Below are 18334 nucleotides of genomic sequence, written 5' to 3' on the forward strand. Positions count from 1 at the left end.
TAATTTTGTATCATCTGCAAATTTTGTCACCTCACTGTTTACCCCTTTTTCCAGAACATTTATGAATATGTTGAATAGGACTGGTCCCAGTACAGACCTCTGGGGGACACCACGATTTACCTCTCCCTATTCTGAGAACTGACCATTTATACCTACTCTTTGTTTCCTATCTTTTAACCAGTTACCAATCCATGAGAGCACCTTCATTATGTCCCAGTGCAAGAGCAATACATCCCTAGCACTTGGCAGAAAGCACCTGCAGTGTCAGCCAGCCCAGCTCCAGGACATGGCAGGAGGCACCATCAAGGAGGGAGCAGCATCAGGTAGCCCCGCACCAAGTCTCACCTTGCGTTTTGTCTCTTCAAACAGGCTCATGAGACTCTCTTTGGCTGTGAGGATGGGGTTGCTGGCAGCCAGGCTGCGCATGTAATAGTACACAGCATCCAGCTTCCTCCTCTGCAGAAACACAACCAGAGACACGTTCCACATCACTCTGGAGCATGTAGTATAAACCCAACCCCAGGCCACCTGTCATCCTGTACCTCTTGGCACACCCAGAAGTGCAGATTGTCATTCACAGCTAAAAACAGAGAAGCCACGTCCTGCTTCTAAAGCACATCCCAGATGCCATGGGGCCTTGGACTCCCGCAGGAGAACACATTTACCTGCAGCCACCAGCACCAAGTCCAAGCCTCTGTGCACCGTGGGGAGTGCAGGTAAAACATCTGACCAAAGGCCACAGGCCCAGTGAATCTGGTTCTGAAATGGGCCAGTTTAGTTGATGACCATAGAGAGTATTGACTGAAAGTCCCAACCTCACTCTGTCCCTCACACTGCAAGTCTGTCTATGGGATTTGCTTTCCCCTCCATTACCACTGTATCTAAGCACCTCACAATCCTCTCCGCCCCCCTGTGAAGTAGGGAAATGATCTTCTACACATCTTACAAACAAAGGCCCAGAGAGACTAATGGACTTGCCTAGGGTCACACAGAAACTCTGGGGTGGAGCTGGGAACTGAACCCAAGACTCCAAGCCCCAGGCTAATGTCCTAACTACTGGACTATTCTTCCTCTCAGCATCTCCTTTACAGCAGCGGGGATCAGGGCTATTTGGGTGGGTCATTACTAAAGGGTGCCCCAAAAGGCTTTGAACCTGCCAAGGCCCACTCGGGATTTAGAGTTTCTCCTGAAAATTGACAGCCACACAGACACCCACAGCACAGCAGAGAACTCAGTGGCTCTCCATGCCGCTCCAGGAGTCAGGGTTGTCCATCAGCAGTTGTCAGGGAAATACATCTCCGAACCCTGCTCTGTATGACAAAGAAAGCAATTTTCAGCTATTCTGTTTTAATATGGCATCTTTCAGAGCTCATGCATTTCAGCAGATGTTTGGTCACTGATCCCTACGCTCTGGCCTTACACTTCCACTGTCTGCCATCAAATACACTTTTCCTAAAGGCCTCCCTTCCCAGAAGAATTAACAAACCAGACAGCAGAATCACCTCACTGGCAAAACCTGCCCCAACTGCAGCCCTAAAAAACTACATGCTAACATCCCCAATGAACACACTGCCCTGTGTCTTTCCCCAGCCCACAGACAGCTGGTTCAGGACAGGACTGTTTAGAATGTGAGCTCACTAGGACAGGGACTGTGTCCTCAAGCAGGACAAAGGATAGCTAGCCAGTCACCTTCACACACTAAACTCTAGCAGACCCTGGCAGGGTACAGAAATGTTGCACATGTGGCTAGAAAGGTTACTTTGGTTAGCACTATGGGCACCAAATTCAGACTTACACTATAAAGTCTGAAAACACAGCATACAACTGAGCTGTAACTACCCCAGGCCCAAGAGCTGCAGACAGGCCAAGGACTAGAACTCCTGCTGCCCATATCTGACTACATGTCCCTTTTGCCTATGGTGCCCTCATCATTCATAGCACAGCCCCACCATTTGGTGACAAGCATGGTGCAGGTGCTTCCTCACATACAGCCACCTCCCCAGGAAGGACGTCCGCCATCAGCCAAGAGGCCACACTGCTTCTAGTCCCACATGCCCAGAGAGGCTCTTACCGTGTAGATAGCCAGCAGAGCCAACTGATTGTATGGACGGCCATTTTTGGGGGCAATGTGCTGAGCCTTCAGATACCAACTGAGTGGGGAGAGAGAGACAGCAGGTGACTGGCAAGACACTGCAGAGACCCAGACAATCCTTCCCTTCATTTGGGGCCCCTTTCATCACTGGCACATCCAAGGAGGGCTGGCCCTCTGCCCAGGTGGCAAGGGCCTGTGAGTGCATGTGCAGCCAGCACATTTGCTACAGCCCTATTAAGCCCCTTTGAGAGTTGTAGTCTCCAGACGGGCACATAATGGAGAGGGGCCAGCAGATGAAGTATCGTGTGACTGCCTGCTGCAGGTTAGGACGAGGAATACTCCTTGCTCACTCTGAAGAAGATGAGCGAAGTGTCTCCCAGGGCACCCAGCAGGAGGATAGGAGGGAGCCAGGTAAGGCTACCCAGTGGAAGCTGAAAAGGACTCTGCTGGCTGGGACCACATGTTTTGCATTGTTTTGTTTGTTTTGAATCCTTTTGTGATGGTAAAGCTACCCCGGACGAAAGGGCCTGGCCTGAATGGTAGTCTGTCCTTTATTTTGTATTCCCTAGAGGGTGTATCTGTTCATCAGTGCACACCAGTCTATACCACATGCCTCTGTCCCAGGGAGAGGGCTGGTCAGATGGTGGTGAGCCTCCTATTCCCCTCCCGAACCTCATGCAGAAGAGTTCCACAAGAACCCCAGGCAGAAAGTTTCCAAAAAAGTCAGAAACCTGCAGTGGCTAAACTAGTTCCCCTGCTCTGCACATTGTCCCTTATAGACAAGCCCTGCTATGCTTTAGGGCTCTTTCCCTTTGTTCCTCACCGTCAATGCCACATTATCTACAGTGCACGCTGGGCTTTGCCTTGCCTACAGCCCTGATCAGAAGAGGGAATTTATCACAGGCACAAACAGAATGACAAGAGGCAACAGGTGCCACCAAGTCGTGCTGCAGCCAGAACACATGGATAGATGTGAGAACCTCCACTGGTGAGAAGCAGTCAGCAGGAATTCAGCAGAAAACAAGCCAGCCACACTGTCAGGCCCAACAGTCTGCACCGCCATCACTTCAGAGCGCAGCACAGCTTCCACATTAACACTCCCTGACGGGGGGCAGAATCCATCAGCCAAACAAGCGTGCTTCTTAGGGTGCAGATTAGTCTGTCCAACATTTTCTGCATTCTTTAATCTTGTTGGACAGTAATCAAATGGGAAGCATGGAAGGTCTGCATTGGCCACAGGCATAACTGGGTGTGAAATGAGGTGATGGCCGTGTGGCTAAGTACGGTAAGAACTCTGCTTCGGGCTGAGGGGGAGGGTACGGTACCTGCGTGCTTTCCCATAGTTTGCTGTGTCATTCGCTTGCTCCCTGTACCTGCAAATGTCCCCTTGGCAAATCATACACCTCTGGGCACTGATCAGCGCGTACTTCACCTTGAAAAGAAACATTCAAGACATGCTATGGAAACTCTGCGGCCATTGCTCATCTGTAGGCGTGCAGCACACAAGGACTCCATGTGCCACCAGGGAGATGGGGGTTGCCGTTTAGCTGGAGTTCTTGTGAAAGGTGCTGCAAGAAACACTTATTTTCTCATGGAACATGTTCAGCATGTGCAGCAACAGCAAAGCTCCCCTCCCCACTCCCGTCTCATAAACGTGCCCTACCCCTGCCCTGGAGGAGTTAGGGGAGTGCAGGCTCCATGGTTCACTCAGCCCTTGGGCTTGCTGCTGAGACTGCCTATCACGGGATAGTTGTGATGTGGACACCTACCCACTAGGAAATGGAGCTGGGCTGAGAACATCACTTGCTAGGTGATCCCACTCATGCTCCACTGCCCAGGGTTGACATGCTACTAGGTCGCATTGAAGTGGCACTGCTGTTCTCTCTCTCTCTCATCATTGACCTGGCCTCAATATAGATACAAAGAGAATGTTCAATAAACGAGGCACTAATCATAGTTCTTTCTAACACCTACTCCCCATTCCAGCCCTGGTCTGAGTGCTGAGGCAGAGCAAAATTCTTCACCTTTGCAAAGAAACATGAGACCAATAAACACATTGGAGCTGTTTAACTCTGAGTTATCAGAACAAGTGAGCAAATATTCTTGAGAACATGCTGTCATCGGTATAAAGAGACCCCCACTTCTTGATGATGCCATGATAGAGTTTTCATCAGAGAGCTCTCATGTGAGATGCCAAGGACAACATGTCCTGGAAGGGAACCCTACTTACCATCTTCCGCAAGGGCTTGCTGCGAATGGCCATCCCATCCATATAATCCTCCAGTTTGAACTGGTATGACACCTGCAGCTTCGGAAGCAAATTGTCAAAGAAAATAGTGCCCTGCAACAAACAAGCAGACAAACGTGATGTCCCTCAATGACTGTGAGCACAAAGCCAAAGTCTGCCAGCCATAGCTGGAAGAGCCCAGTTCGCTCACAGCCAGCACTGCTGGGTGGAAGGTAGAAGAGAGCCCGCTACCTGGGGATTTGTTTCTTAAAAAAAAAAAAAAAAAAATTTACCTTCTTCTAGGATCTATCATCCAGGGATCTCAAAGCATCTAACAATGACATCTTTGGGAGGCAGATCAGTATTATCTCACTGTTCAGGAAGGGAAACTAAGGCCTTGTTTCCGCTAGAAAGGTCCAGTGGTTTAATTAAAGGTGTGATTTAAACCAATGTAATTCAATCAGTAGAAAAGTCTGTGAATGCTCTTATTTAGTTCAGTTTAAACTAGGTTTACTTTGGTTTATTTTAAACTAATTCCTAACTGACTTAAACCAAAACAAATCTAGCCTGGTTTAAACCATAATAAACAAGAGGGTCAACACAGCTGTTGCACCAGTTTAACAACATCAATTTAAAATCACACCTCTAGGGTACCTCTACACTACACACCACTGGTGCCAGCATGTAGGGTATTTGTAGCTCCATGCCACAGTGAAAAGCAGGCTGAGTCCACATTGCATTGTGTAGCTACACTAGCCAGAGAAACGCTTTGGAAGAGGGGAGACAGTGGGAAAAGACTGCAGCAACACACCCCTGCCAGAGCCTTTCCCTGCTGCGGGAGACTTTTCAGACTGCAGGGACAGACTTCAGCAGAAGAAAGCCATCACAGCCTTTCCCCATGGCTGGGAAGACCTCCAGCAGCTCTGTGCAGCATGGACAGGCTTCAGAAGTGGGGAGCTGCTGCCTCCCCCTGCCAGAGCCTTTGCCCATTCCTAGTCTCTTCCTGCAGCAGGGAAAGGCCTTAGCAGTGGGGAGGCAGCCGGACATTACATGGTGTGACGCAGCAGGGAGGGGGAGTGGTGACCTGGGAATGTGCCAGGAGAGTTTCACTGGGGAAGGGAGACCTGAGAGCCTATAACCTGGGCCGGGAGGGGGAGGTAACACCTCTGCTCGGGAAACTGGACAAAGGCTGCAGGAGAGAGCCTGCTGGGGGGGGGGGGTTAGTTTCAGTTTGGTGCTGGGTGATGGAATACAGGGAACCCCAGGGCTGGGGTCTAAGCTTCCTGCCCCGCAGAAGGACTTGACTGAGGGGTCCTGGTTGTACCCACAAGCTCTGTTTTAGACTGTGTTCCTATTTTCCAACAAACCTTCCGTTTTACTGGCTGGCTGAGAGTCACAATGAATCCCAGGAAGAGGGGTGCAGGTCCCGGACTTCCCCACACTCCGTGACACATGGCTACAAGAGCAGTGTAGGCATGGAGGCATGGCTTGGGCAAGTAGAGAACGGTGTGGAGTACGTACTCGAGTACCCACCCAGACTTGTCTTTGTGTGTCTAAGCCGTGTCTCACCGGCTACTCTGCTACATATACCTGTGCTAGTGGGGCTATAAGCATATGTACACTACACTCTGCTGAAAGAAGCATGCAGTGTAAACGTACCCTTAGTTAAACTGGTGCAAGTTTCTCATGTAGACAAGCCCTGAAGAAGAGAAGAGATCTGCCAAGGTCATACAGAACTGGACCAGAATGTAGGTGTGCTGACTCACCACAGCCCTGCTCTAACAACTAGAAAACACTTCCTCCCAAAGGTCTAGCCAGCCTCAAACTGGTGTTTCTTTTCTTACCTCATCGAGGAGCTGAAGCAGTTTGTTCCGAATTTCCTGCGCGTTCTCCACTAGTGGATCTTTGAGGAGCTGACGGAATTTCTCAATCACCTGATAGAAGGCGTTCTTCCAGAGCAGCTGATCCACATTCTGGTTATCGGAGAACTCAATATCCATGAGGATGCATCGTTCATACAGCTGCAGCATCTCTACTCTAGAAGGAGACACAGTCAACAGCTGACACAACAGCAACTAAACGGCTCTGCCCCACTGTGCTAGTTTGAGCGCAAACTCAGAGCTGCCAGGGAACATTTGCTGAACTGCCTGCTACTTCCCCATCCAACACAAAAATGAGATGCCAGCAACCTCTCACTGTTCCATTAGACAGCAAATGAACCCCCTCACCAGTACACTGCTGCAGAGAGATCTGAACAGTTGCAGTCACACCCTTCTCCCAATGCAGGAGGGCGAGTGGGAAAAGAGCCACTCTCTGTTCCTTCTGGCCTGTCAAAGAGAGAGGGTGCTCCTGCCACAGCCTCACTGCTGGGATCCTCCAGGTAGGAGTGAATCTTGGTACCGAGAGGGGAATGTACAGACTTTCAATGACGATCCAATGCACAGAAGCCCTTCCCACACTGCTGCCTTAGCCCTCAAATACCTGTTCATTCTGAGCACTACATTTAGCAGGCCATGGAAAGAGATAACTAGAGGGCAGGGAAAGTCCTACCATGGAAAGAAGGGTGCACCAGTCTCCCCTCCTCCCAACCAAAAATAACTCACAGATTCATGACAAAAACAGAAACTTTATTCCCTTTGTCTCTATTCCCCCCTACACACTTCATTTCTCTGTGATTAACTTCAATTGGGAATGCTACACCTCCCCAGTTAGACCACATAAAAGGGGGGAAAATGAGAAAGACTCACTGCCACAGAAATCAGGGTCTTCCCCGCCATAGCTCTCCACTTGCGAGGGCAGAACTGTTCCCTACATTATGTTCTCTAGAGCTTGGACCATTCCAACTACAAATGATCAACAGGTTATCTCAAGTGCTTATATACAAATGCACAAAGCCTTGGAAACAAGCAGGGAGAACTGGAGGTCCTGGTGATGTCAAGGAATTATGACGTGATTGGAATAACAGAGACTTGGTGGGATAACTCACATGACTGGAGTACAGTCATGGATGGTTATAAACTGTTCAGGAAGGACAGGCAGGGCAGAAAAGGTGGGGGAGTAGCACTGTATGTAAGGGAGCAGTATGACTGCTCAGAGCTCCGGTACGAAACTGTGGAAAAACCTGAGTGTCTCTGGATTAAGTTTAGAAGTGTGTGCAACAAGAGTGATGTCATGGTGGGAGTCTGCTATAGACCACCGGACCAGGGGGATGAGGTGGATGAGGCTTTCTTCCGGCAACTCACGGAAGCTACTAGATCGCATGCCCTGATTCTCATGGGTGACTTTAATTTTCCTGATATCTGCTGGGAGAGCAATACAGCGGTGCATAGACAATCCAGGAAGTTTTTGGAAAGCGTAGGGGACAATTTCCTGGTGCAAGTGCTAGGGGAGCCAACTAGGGGGAGCGCTTTTCTTGACCTGCTGCTCACAAACCGGGTAGAATTAGTGGGGGAAGCAAAAGTGGATGGGAATCTGGGAGGCAGTGACCATGAGTTGGTTGAGTTCAGGATCCTGACGCAGGGAAGAAAGGTAAGCAGCAGGATACGGACCCTGGACTTCAGGAAAGCAGACTTTGACTCCCTCAGGGAACAGATGGCCAGGATCCCCTGGGGGACTAACATGAAAGGGAAGGGAGTCCAGGAGAGCTGGCTGTATTTCAAGGAATCCCTGTTGAGGTTACAGGGACAAACCATCCCGATGAGTCGAAAGAATAGTAAATATGGCAGGCGACCAGCTTGGCTTAATGGTGAAATCCTAGCGGATCTTAAACATAAAAAAGAAGCTTACAAGAAGTGGAAGGTTGGACATATGACCAGGGAAGAGTATAAAAATATTGCTCGGGCATGTAGGAAAGATATCAGGAGGGCCAAATCGCACCTGGAGCTGCAGCTAGCAAGAGATGTCAAGAGTAACAAGAAGGGTTTCTTCAGGTATGTTGGCAACAAGAAGAAAGCCAAGGAAAGTGTGGGCCCCTTACTGAATGAGGGAGGCAAGCTAGTGACAGAGGATGTGGAAAAAGCTAATGTACTCAATGCTTTTTTTGCCTCTGTTTTCACTAACAAGGTCAGCTCCCAGACTGCTGTGCTGGGCAACACAAAATGGGGAAGAGATGGCCAGCCCTCTGTAGAGATAGAGGTGGTTAGGGACTATTTAGAAAAGCTGGACGTGCACAAGTCCATGGGGCCGGACGAATTGCATCCGAGAGTGCTGAGGGAATTGGCGGCTGTGATTGCAGAGCCCTTGGCCATTATCTTTGAAAACTCGTGGCGAACGGGGGAAGTCCCGGATGACTGGAAAAAGGCTAATGTAGTGCCCATCTTTAAAAAAGGGAAGAAGGAGGATCCTGGGAACTACAGGCCGGTCAGCCTCACCTCAGTCCCTGGAAAAATCATGGAGCAGGTCCTCAAAGAATCAATCCTGAAGCACTTAGAGGAGAGGAAAGTGATCAGGAACAGTCAGCATGGATTCACCAAGGGAAGGTCATGCCTGACTAATCTAATCGCCTTTTATGATGAGATTACTGGTTCTGTGGATGAAGGGAAAGCAGTGGATGTATTGTTTCTTGACTTTAGCAAAGCTTTTGACACGGTCTCCCACAGCATTCTTGTCAGCAAGTTAAGGAAGTATGGGCTGGATGAATGCACTATAAGGTGGGTAGAAAGCTGGCTAGATTGTCGGGCTCAACGGGTAGTGATCAATGGCTCCATGTCTAGTTGGCAGCCGGTGTCAAGTGGAGTGCCCCAGGGGTCGGTCCTGGGGCCCGTTTTGTTCAATATCTTCATAAATGATCTGGAGGATGGTGTGGATTGCACTCTCAGCAAATTTGCGGATGATACTAAACTGGGAGGAGTGGTAGATACGCTGGAGGGGAGGGATAGGATACAGAAGGACCTAGACAAATTGGAAGATTGGGCCAAAAGAAATCTAATGAGGTTCAATAAGGATAAGTGCAGGGTCCTGCACTTAGGATGGAAGAATCCAATGCACCGCTACAGACTAGGGACCGAATGGCTCGGCAGCAGTTCTGCGGAAAAGGACCTAGGGGTGACAGTGGACGAGAAGCTGGATATGAGTCAGCAGTGTGCCCTTGTTGCCAAGAAGGCCAATGGCATTTTGGGATGTATAAGTAGGGGCATAGCGAGCAGATCGAGGGACGTGATCGTTCCCCTCTATTCGACACTGGTGAGGCCTCATCTGGAGTACTGTGTCCAGTTTTGGGCCCCACACTACAAGAAGGATGTGGATAAATTGGAAAGAGTACAGCGAAGGGCAACAAAAATGATTAGGGGTCTAGAGCACATGACTTATGAGGAGAGGCTGAGGGAGCTGGGATTGTTTAGTCTGCAGAAGAGAAGAATGAGGGGGGATTTGATAGCTGCTTTCAACTACCTGAAAGGGGGTTTCAAAGAGGATGGCTCTAGACTGTTCTCAATGGTAGCAGATGACAGAACGAGGAGTAATGGTCTCAAGTTGCAATGGGGGAGGTTTAGATTGGATATTAGGAAAAACTTTTTCACTAAGAGGGTGGTGAAACACTGGAATGCGTTACCTAGGGAGGTGGTAGAATCTCCTTCCTTAGAGGTTTTTAAGGTCAGGCTTGACAAAGCCCTGGCTAGGATGATTTAACTGGGACTTGGTCCTGCTTTGAGCAGGGGGTTGGACTAGATGACCTTCTGGGGTCCCTTCCAACCCTGATATTCTATGATTCTATGATTCTATGACTCCACAGCCCTTGGGCAATGATCCCGCTGTCAGGAAGATTGCTCTGACGTTCAGTCTATATTTCCTTTGCCCATCGTCATCCCACTTCTCCAATTTTACCTTGTTGGACCACCTTAGCTAATTCTGTTCCTTATTAAGTGTACACAGCTCACAAGAACTGGAGAAGGGTTTTGTCACTTAGCCAAGTTACAATATATACTGAGCTGTTTTCACCTCTCCTCACAAACAAGTTCCTCCAGTCCCCTCTTTGTCAAAATCTATAATTAGTAACAAAAACCAGTGAGTAAGAGACCCAGAAGGCAGAAAAAGCAGGGTCTCCCCTGGCCACAGACCCCTCCACATGCCCCACAGAGTACAGGCTAGAGTAGCTGTGGTTCTTGGCTACTAACCTGAAGCACTTCCATACAGCCTTCTGAACCACAAAACAGCAGCAACCTTCAGACCAACCGTCCCATTTCCTGCGCCTCCCGAGACTGGTAAACATGAAGCTACAACACTTCAGCCAAGTCAGGGAAGCCTGACAACATACAGGTAAAGGGATTCCCAGGGAGGATGCCTATGAAAACACTCAGCTGGAAGAATGACAACAGAGTGATCCAGGCCATCTCTTCTCCTTGGCTAGGACTCCCAATCAGATCCTGTTCTAGCCGCCACACTCCCAGGCTACCCATGTACAGTCATTCTCCTTGACACATGACCATGTGCCCCTGCTGATAGCCTACGTACGCTCTCTGTGAAGCGCACTGTAATTTGTCATCACACTTCTAATTGACAGCCTGGACTACCATCAAATGTTTGATATAGTCTTTTCTGCACACAAGTGGGCTGTACAGCTGGGGTGCTTGGCCCAGAAACATGTACATATTACCATTAGCATCTTCAGGCAGTTTGACAACAGATAAGGTATTGCTGCAACTGCTGTTTCAAGAATGGCCCTTTAAGAAGTCCTGGAATATCTAGTGCTGTCTGCAGAAAAACATAGCTAAGTCCTGTCATGTCCCTCCATGGAGCTTGGATTGTGAGAGTCCAAAAAACAGGTAACAGGTCTAGAAATTAATTCACTTGCTGAACCTGCTGCTGTCAGCTATGAAAACAAGTCACCAGAGAAGCCCTGGAAACAAGGAGCTCACTGAGTGAACACGGAAGCTGGAGAAAAGGAGCTGTTGCTGTCATCAAGCTAACTACACACAAGGGTGCCAATTTCATTTCTTCCTCACTATGTGGCAGCATCAGGCCATTCCCACTGGCAGAGTTTAACTAAAAGAAAAGGAGTACTTGTGGCACCTTAGAGACTAACAAATTTATTAGAGCATAAGCTTTCGTGAGCTACAGCTCACTTCATCGGATGCATTTGGTGGAAAAAAAAACAAATTTTGCATTTTTCCACCAAATGCATCCGATGAAGTGAGCTGTAGCTCACGAAAGCTTATGCTCTAATAAATTTGTTAGTCTCTAAGGTGCCACAAGTACTCCTTTTCTTTTTGCGAATACAGACTAACACGGCTGCTACTCTGAAACCAGAGTTTAACTGTGTCAGCAGTGAGAGGATCTACTCAGTTCTAAAACTGCTAACATTATTACATTATATAGCACCAGAATCCCCCAGAAACAATACCAGAAGGGTAGTCCCTGCCTGGAGACGTTCACAATCAAACAGACAGTAAATGAATTTAACAGGCTGTCTTGTGGATCAGAATTGGAATGAAAAGCCTGCTGGACAGAAACCAGGGACACAGTCGTCTTACCAGAATGGCTGAGAGCATGTAAGCACACCAGGGCTTGCAGTCGCTCAGCTCCCAGCCACCACCAGGCCAGGAAACACTCCAGCACCAGGAGCCACTCCAGCAGCCCCACCCCTCTCCTCTCCACGTAGCAATAAGATTCTCTAACTAAAAGATGCTGAGACTTAGCCACCAGCCCAGAGAGCTACTGCCTGTGCCTTTCCAATGTCAGGCCACCTACTCATTTACAAGGCTGCTTCTGCACAGCCAGTGGAACCAAAGGTTCTCCCTGGGTTTTCTTCACTCAGTTACACACAAACCCTTTAGCACAATTGCAGCATGGCTCGTCACAAGCTAGGCAGCCAGGTCCTTCCCCCCCCCCCCCATCACGTAGCTGGGCCGTGGCCTGACCACCAGCCCCTCTCAAGCAATTGCCCAAGGACAGAACAAACATTTGAGGGTGGTATTTCTGCAAACATTTACCCAAGGGGGTTGATGCTGTAGCTCATCCCCTCCCCCAGCCCAACACAGCATAGCCCGAAGTGAAAGCTTCAAACCTCAGCTGTGCCATCTTCTCAAGACCCTCAGGGCTGATGCGGTCTCTGGAAAGCAGGTTGCTGAGCTGCTGCTCCTGGTTCCCAGCCTCTCGAAGGAGTTTGCTGAGTTCCTGCTGCTGTATGTTCCTCATCTGCTGCTCCATCTCAGGACTCAAAGGGGTAGAGGGGAGGGGGCTGCAGATATACTGCCCTGACTGGCCTGGATATCCGGGGTAGTAAGCTCCTGGGTAAACACTGTTATTGGGGCCCATCTGATATTGCAAAGAGTATCCTCCATAGGGATACTGAGTACCTTGGCTTTTTGGACTGGGATAATAATAGGGGTTGTCAGAGTTCTGAAATTTGTAGTAGGAGGCCTGGGACTGGCGTGCATCCCCCCAGGAAGTGGGGCTCACTTCATCGTCAGTATCTAGAAAATGAAGCTGTGAGGTCTGGCTCTTCAGAGCAGGTTTCTGGTCCGGGTTGTTTGGATCCCACAACCTGCGCATGATGCCTCCACGGCTCCTGCCTCTGGACCCCTTGTTGCCACCACTACCAAGCAGGAGCCTGGGCCCAGACTGAGTAGATTCGGGAGAGCCTGCAGCACTGGCAGAGAGGTCTGTGTTGGCAGGCAGGATGAGAATCCCACGGCCTCTCCCTTGAGGCTCCCTGCCCTTCACCTCCACAGCCTCTATGGAGTCACTTACATTAAAAGACTTGGGAGGCTTTTTCTTGTCCGTCTGCACCACACAAATGTCTCTGTTCATGGTCTTGTTGTCAAAGGTGACGTGCAGGGCTCCCTTGACCTCCTTCCCATTGCTGCTCCACTCACTCTCACTTTTAGAAGCTCGGCTCTGCTCCAGGTGCTTTCTCTCTGAATTTCTGCTGGAGCCATATGCTTCTGTCTCCCCAATTTTGTCATCTTCTAGAGAGTCAGTGGAGGAAGCAGAGAGCTGTTTTTTAGGACGGCTTCTCTCTTTGGCCCGCTCCTGTCGCTTCTTTGCCCCATCAGCCAGTGGGGCTCCATCTGTGCTGTTGTTGCTCCCTGCTGAGCTTGTGCTACAGGTGCGGTATCGGCTCCTCCGTTTGTCAGAGCGGGAGTATCGCTTTGTAGATCCCAGCTTCTCAGTGATCAAGTCATCACTTGATTTCCTGACCCTGTCAGCCCGCTCTACCCGCCTTCCTTTTTCTCCCCTTGTGGTTTTCACTACCTCACTAGTCAGGCTTCCCTCCCTCTCCTCTTTGTTCAGTTTAGTCCTGCTGCTGTTGCTGCCTTTCCCAATGTCCCTTTCAGTCTCTTCATCTCCTTCAACTCTCAGCTGCTCCATCTTACTGACGATTTTATCATTGGCTGGCTGGCTGGCTGCCTCCTTGGCAACAGTCTGCAGGCGTTTCCCAGGCTGATAGATCTGCTGGTCTGGCTTCTTGGTTCTCCTGATGATCCTGGGACACCAGTCATCTGGGACAGAGTGTTTATCCGAATTCTCTTGGCTCTGAAAAACAGCTTTACTTTCCATCTCTCCATTTCCCTGGGAGGGACCATTCTGCTTCTGGCTGTCACCTTTGCTGAGATCTCCAGTGACCGGAGATCTCCCTCCAGTAACAGCAGGATCTTTGTCACTAGCAGTTTCATCCTTGGATTCCTCAGATCCGGTCCCTTCATACGCTGAGGCTTCCTGTTTTAATAGTGTGTGTTTGTTCCTAAGCCGGGAGAGGCCAGGCTTGTAAATTTCAAGGTCTGGACGCCGGTTATCTTTACGATGCCTGGGCTCCTTCAGTTCCTTCATGTTCTCTGTAAAGAAGAGATAAAGAGGCGGAGGTTATTCCAGTTATGGAACAGCAAAGCAGGACAAGAGTCAGACACACAGAAACAATGGAGAAATGTGAAGTGTCTTTAATGGTCTCAGGGTGGCTCCAAGAGGGGCAGAAGTTTTAAAACTGAGACTATCAGAGCTGAAGTTCTTTATCTGGGTATTATGTGAAATCACACAGAGCAGGAGTGAGAAATGCAAGAGCAGGATGCAGAGCGGAAGCCTATGATTCTGAGCCTATGGCCTTATTTCAGGATACATATTATTACTATTTGTTAAGCACCTCCAATGTAACCCTCACTGTACAGAACACATGTACAAAAGAGCCCTAGCCTCAAGCAGCTTACGAGCTAAGAAACAGACAAGATACACTGGGAGACTCAGAGCAGAGTGCAAGCTAAGGGTTTTGTTGCTGCTGTTTTCCTGATTTCACTTTCTGATCCCCTGATCTGCCTGTTGGTGGTGCGTGTGCCTTCCCTCTGCAGCTCTTGCCATTTGGAACAGCTCCCTTTACCTTCCCTGCCTCATTTACATACATCCCATTTCAACTCAGCACTGAAGACTTCTTTTCTCCTGAGCCCACAACTCATTAAATTTCTCTTTCTGTAATGATATTAATACTAGAAGTACTTAAAATAACATAATTGAAATGAAAAACACCATGTAAAATAATGTCATCACATGCAGCAGCATTATACATTATTCTTATTAAATCTGTATCTTCAGCTGGGGTTTTACACCATATTATAGAATGGTTTCTACTTCTTACCAACTGAAAACCACCACTAAGATGGCCTCAATAGGCCTTCCCTAGCAGAGGGAAATCGCTCAAAGCAAGAACACACCTCGCTCTGAAGCAAACATACTGAAGATTATAGATCCTCTCTCACTAATCTAGTCCCAGCAGCCTAACCAATTCATTGACTGTAACAAACAAAGGCATCTCAGAGGCAGTTCTGAGGTTTCTGTCATTAGAACACTGGATAAACTGCATCCATGACGACAGAGCACTGATGGGAGAAGCTTCTGAAATGGGAGTGGTGAGGGTGGACTTTTTCTGAAGATACTTGTCCTCTAGATAGTTGGGCACAGTTTGTCTAGCTGCATGAAACTTAATTTTAGAATTTCAGCTTCCCAGTTTCTCCTTGGAGGATTTTATCCTCCACACAACCTAAGAGAAGTAGCTTGACTGCTGTGACACCACCATAAAACCATGTAGTATTAAACTGCTTTCACTATAACCAAACAACAATGCTGTCAAAGAGACCAGAGAGAAATGAGGATGTCAAGGTAGCGGCTGCACTTCTAGATCAGTCTCAAATGAATCTCAATGACACCCTGACTAATAATTTGAGGATAGATAGGAAGAGATGCAGCAGTCCTGACTCTCACTGCTTTAACTTTGACAGCTGCAATACCTGGGATAGCTTACAGGAAACTACAGCATATAATCATAATCAACAAGTAGCTAGTGCAGCTTTCTATGCTGTGGGAACCCACTGCCAAATCTCCATCACAAGCAGCCTTGAATAACAAAAAATTCGGCATCTGTGAAGCCAACATTCACAGTCTGAAACCTCTACTCTGCTCACAATAGCTCAGAGCAAATTTCTGTAACCCGGACACACACTTGCCTTGCTGATCACATTAGCTGGCTCAAAACCAGTCAAGAAATTCAGAGGGAAATGACTTGTGGGCCAACATGCTATCCAACTAACAACAACTAATTTGTATATAGCACTTTTCATCAGTAGATCCCAAAGTGTTTTACAGAGGAGTGAAACTACAGACAATTTTTGAGATGCTCTGGATATCAGGCTACACAGAAAGCATGAAAGATTTCAGAGTAGCAGCCGTGTTAGTCTGTATTTGCAAAAAGAAAAGGAGGACTTGTGGCACCTTAGAGACTAACAAATTTATTAGAGCATAAGCTTTCGTGAGCTACAGCTCACTTCATCGGATGCATTTGGTGAAAAATACAGAAGGGAGATTGATAAGAGATTGATACGAGATTGTGTATATCAATCTCCCCTCTGTATTTTCCATCAAATGCATCCGATGAAGTGAGCTGTAGCTCACGAAAGCTTATGATCTAATAAATTTGTTAGTCTCTAAGGTGCCACAAGTACTCCTTTTCTTTTTGCCAAGACAGAATCCTTCAAGTCCTGCTACACCTGCTACCTGACAATAGCAAAAGGCAAGAATAGTTGCAGGGCAGCAAACAGAGAAGGGCATCCTGAAAGCAGTGATGATGGGATGGATTGCCTTTAGTACTCCTTTGCAATTATCTAGCACTCTTCATCTTCAAAGCACTGTAAAAAACAATTAATTAACTCTCACAACCCACTCCCTCTTCACCTGTCCCTATGAGTCAGGTAAGACCTAACCCCATTATGCAGATGGAGAAGAAAATGGCAGAGAGGGCGACTAGAATTCTTGGCATTCGTTCATTTTATCTGCAGTGCTATAGTCAGACACTTCTGGGAAACTGCTGCATTAAGGGGCAGCCATGCAGCAAAATCAAATGGATGATGAACCACACCAGCAATAAAATGGAGATCAGCAGTGATGAGCACAACATAAGAACCCAGCAAAGAAAATGAGAACGCAGGCCAAGAGCTTCGCAGAATGTAACTGGTCACTACTGGCCAGCAGCACAGACTAAGCAAGCTCTGCACTTAGAAGCAAACAGAAGGAACTTAAGAGAATGCAAATATACCGCTGCTATGACATGCAGCTTTCAGAATAAAATACATGGATTATTGACTTTAACTTCTCATGAACAGTGTTTCTCAAACAGGGAGTGCACAAACTCTTACAGGCAAGTTGTGCAGCTACTTCTGGCCCAAAGAGTGAAAGTGTCTATCAGTTTTCACACATTTAGGGCTAGCTGCAGCCCAATACAGACTCTTTTCAGCATGTACAGAGGTTTTCTGGACTTGAGCGTCAAGTAAACTCAAGACCCCTCTCTGTGCCCTTCATATTTCAATGCTGGGTACTCCTTTGGTACAAACTGAACTCCAACAATGGAGAGGTGGCCCTCACATAGGATGACAAAACCAAACGGCAAAAAGAACTGGAAAAGTTAGAGCACAGAGAGCTGCGGTCCAGTAGCCCCGCAGTGGAAATAAACAACTCAGATCCAGAACAAGGCTCTGCAACTAAGCAGCTGCACCCAGCAGAGAAAGGACACTTTATTTTGAGAGGAGGTGATCAATGTAAAATCACACTTCTGTCACAAAACTGTTTATTATGGTTACACGTAGCACCTCACATTCCTAAAACAGAGCGTGGGGCGGTGGGGGCCGAGATTCTTCTGTGTTTTCAGTTTGTTTACTTTGTCCATATTGGACATGCTCCGTGCAGAGTCAGTTCATCCCCCGGGTCGCCGGGTCTCTCGTCCCAAATGACACGTGACTGTGAAGCCCCCACAGCGGGCGGGGACGGGAGGCAGGTGCGGACCCGCTCCGGGCGCCCGGGCTCAGGCGAGTCACGGCAGCCAACGGCGTGAACGCCGCCCGGAGCTCGCGGGAGAGCAGCACGCGGCGCCTCTTCCCCGGCTCCCGCGCGAGGCAGGCGAGCGCGGGCCGCAGCTGCTCCCGCGCGGCGGCGGGGGCCGGGAAGGGGCCGGGCTCGGGGCTCTACTGGGGAGGGGCCCAGCCCGCCAGCCCCTGAAGTCTCACCTCGGCCCCCGCCCCCCGGGGCCCTCCCCAACGCCGCCAGGCTCCCCCTCAGCTCCGCCGCCGAGACGCGCACCCGCTCCAGCTCCGCCGCCATCTTCGTTCCCGCCCCGCCCCGCCCCGCCCCCCTACGGTCCCACTCCCGAAGGAGGGGGCGGACGGCAGCCGGGCGGGCCCAAACTCTCCGCTCCTAACGCGCACGCGCCAACCGGCCGGCCCCCTGCGCCCACGTGCCGCGCCACGGAACCCCCCGCCGCGGGCAGGGCCTGACGGGGGCTCCGCAGAGCCCGGCCGGAGCCGCCCCGCGCAGCGGCGCCGCCCGCGGTCCCCTTCCCCTAGGGGCCGGCCGGCCTCTAACGCCCAGCGAAGCTCAGGCCACGCTGAGGCCGGCCCCGGTCTGCGGGCGCTACGAGCTGACGGCGCAGGGGCTCGGGAAGGCGGATGCCGCTCTCCGCCTCGTTACAACTCTAGCGCTGGGGCAGGATCCGCACCCGTCGCGCCAGCGCCAGCGCCAGCGCCAGCGGGGAACCCTCGTCTTGCCAGCGC

At 49.5% G+C, this 18334-nt stretch overlaps 1 protein-coding gene across 5 annotated transcripts in view; it reads right to left on the minus strand.

The window, feature by feature from the left end:
* Nucleotides 1-17911, minus strand: part of SMG6 (SMG6 nonsense mediated mRNA decay factor) — a 158824-nt gene extending 140913 nt beyond the window's left edge. For 2 of the 5 annotated variants that reach the window (XM_038375278.2, XM_038375277.2), the window contains exons 1-7: nt 17792-17911; nt 12319-14089; nt 6164-6356; nt 4323-4433; nt 3418-3524; nt 2072-2150; nt 346-456 (exon numbers count right to left, since the gene is read on the minus strand). In XM_038375278.2, coding sequence (XP_038231206.1) covers nt 346-456; nt 2072-2150; nt 3418-3524; nt 4323-4433; nt 6164-6356; nt 12319-14089; nt 17792-17885 — 2466 coding nt within the window. In that variant the 5' untranslated portion in view covers nt 17886-17911. Of the gene's footprint in view, nt 1-345; nt 457-2071; nt 2151-3417; nt 3525-4322; nt 4434-6163; nt 6357-12318; nt 14090-16827; nt 16880-17791 lie in introns of those variants that run through there. The other 3 variants (XM_043499160.1, XM_043499159.1, XM_038375280.2) reach the window with 3 other exon arrangements.
* Nucleotides 17912-18334: the final 423 nt, after the last annotated feature.

This window comes from Dermochelys coriacea, chromosome 17 (genome assembly GCF_009764565.3).
Source record: "Dermochelys coriacea isolate rDerCor1 chromosome 17, rDerCor1.pri.v4, whole genome shotgun sequence".
Classification (NCBI taxonomy): domain Eukaryota; kingdom Metazoa; phylum Chordata; order Testudines; family Dermochelyidae; genus Dermochelys; species Dermochelys coriacea.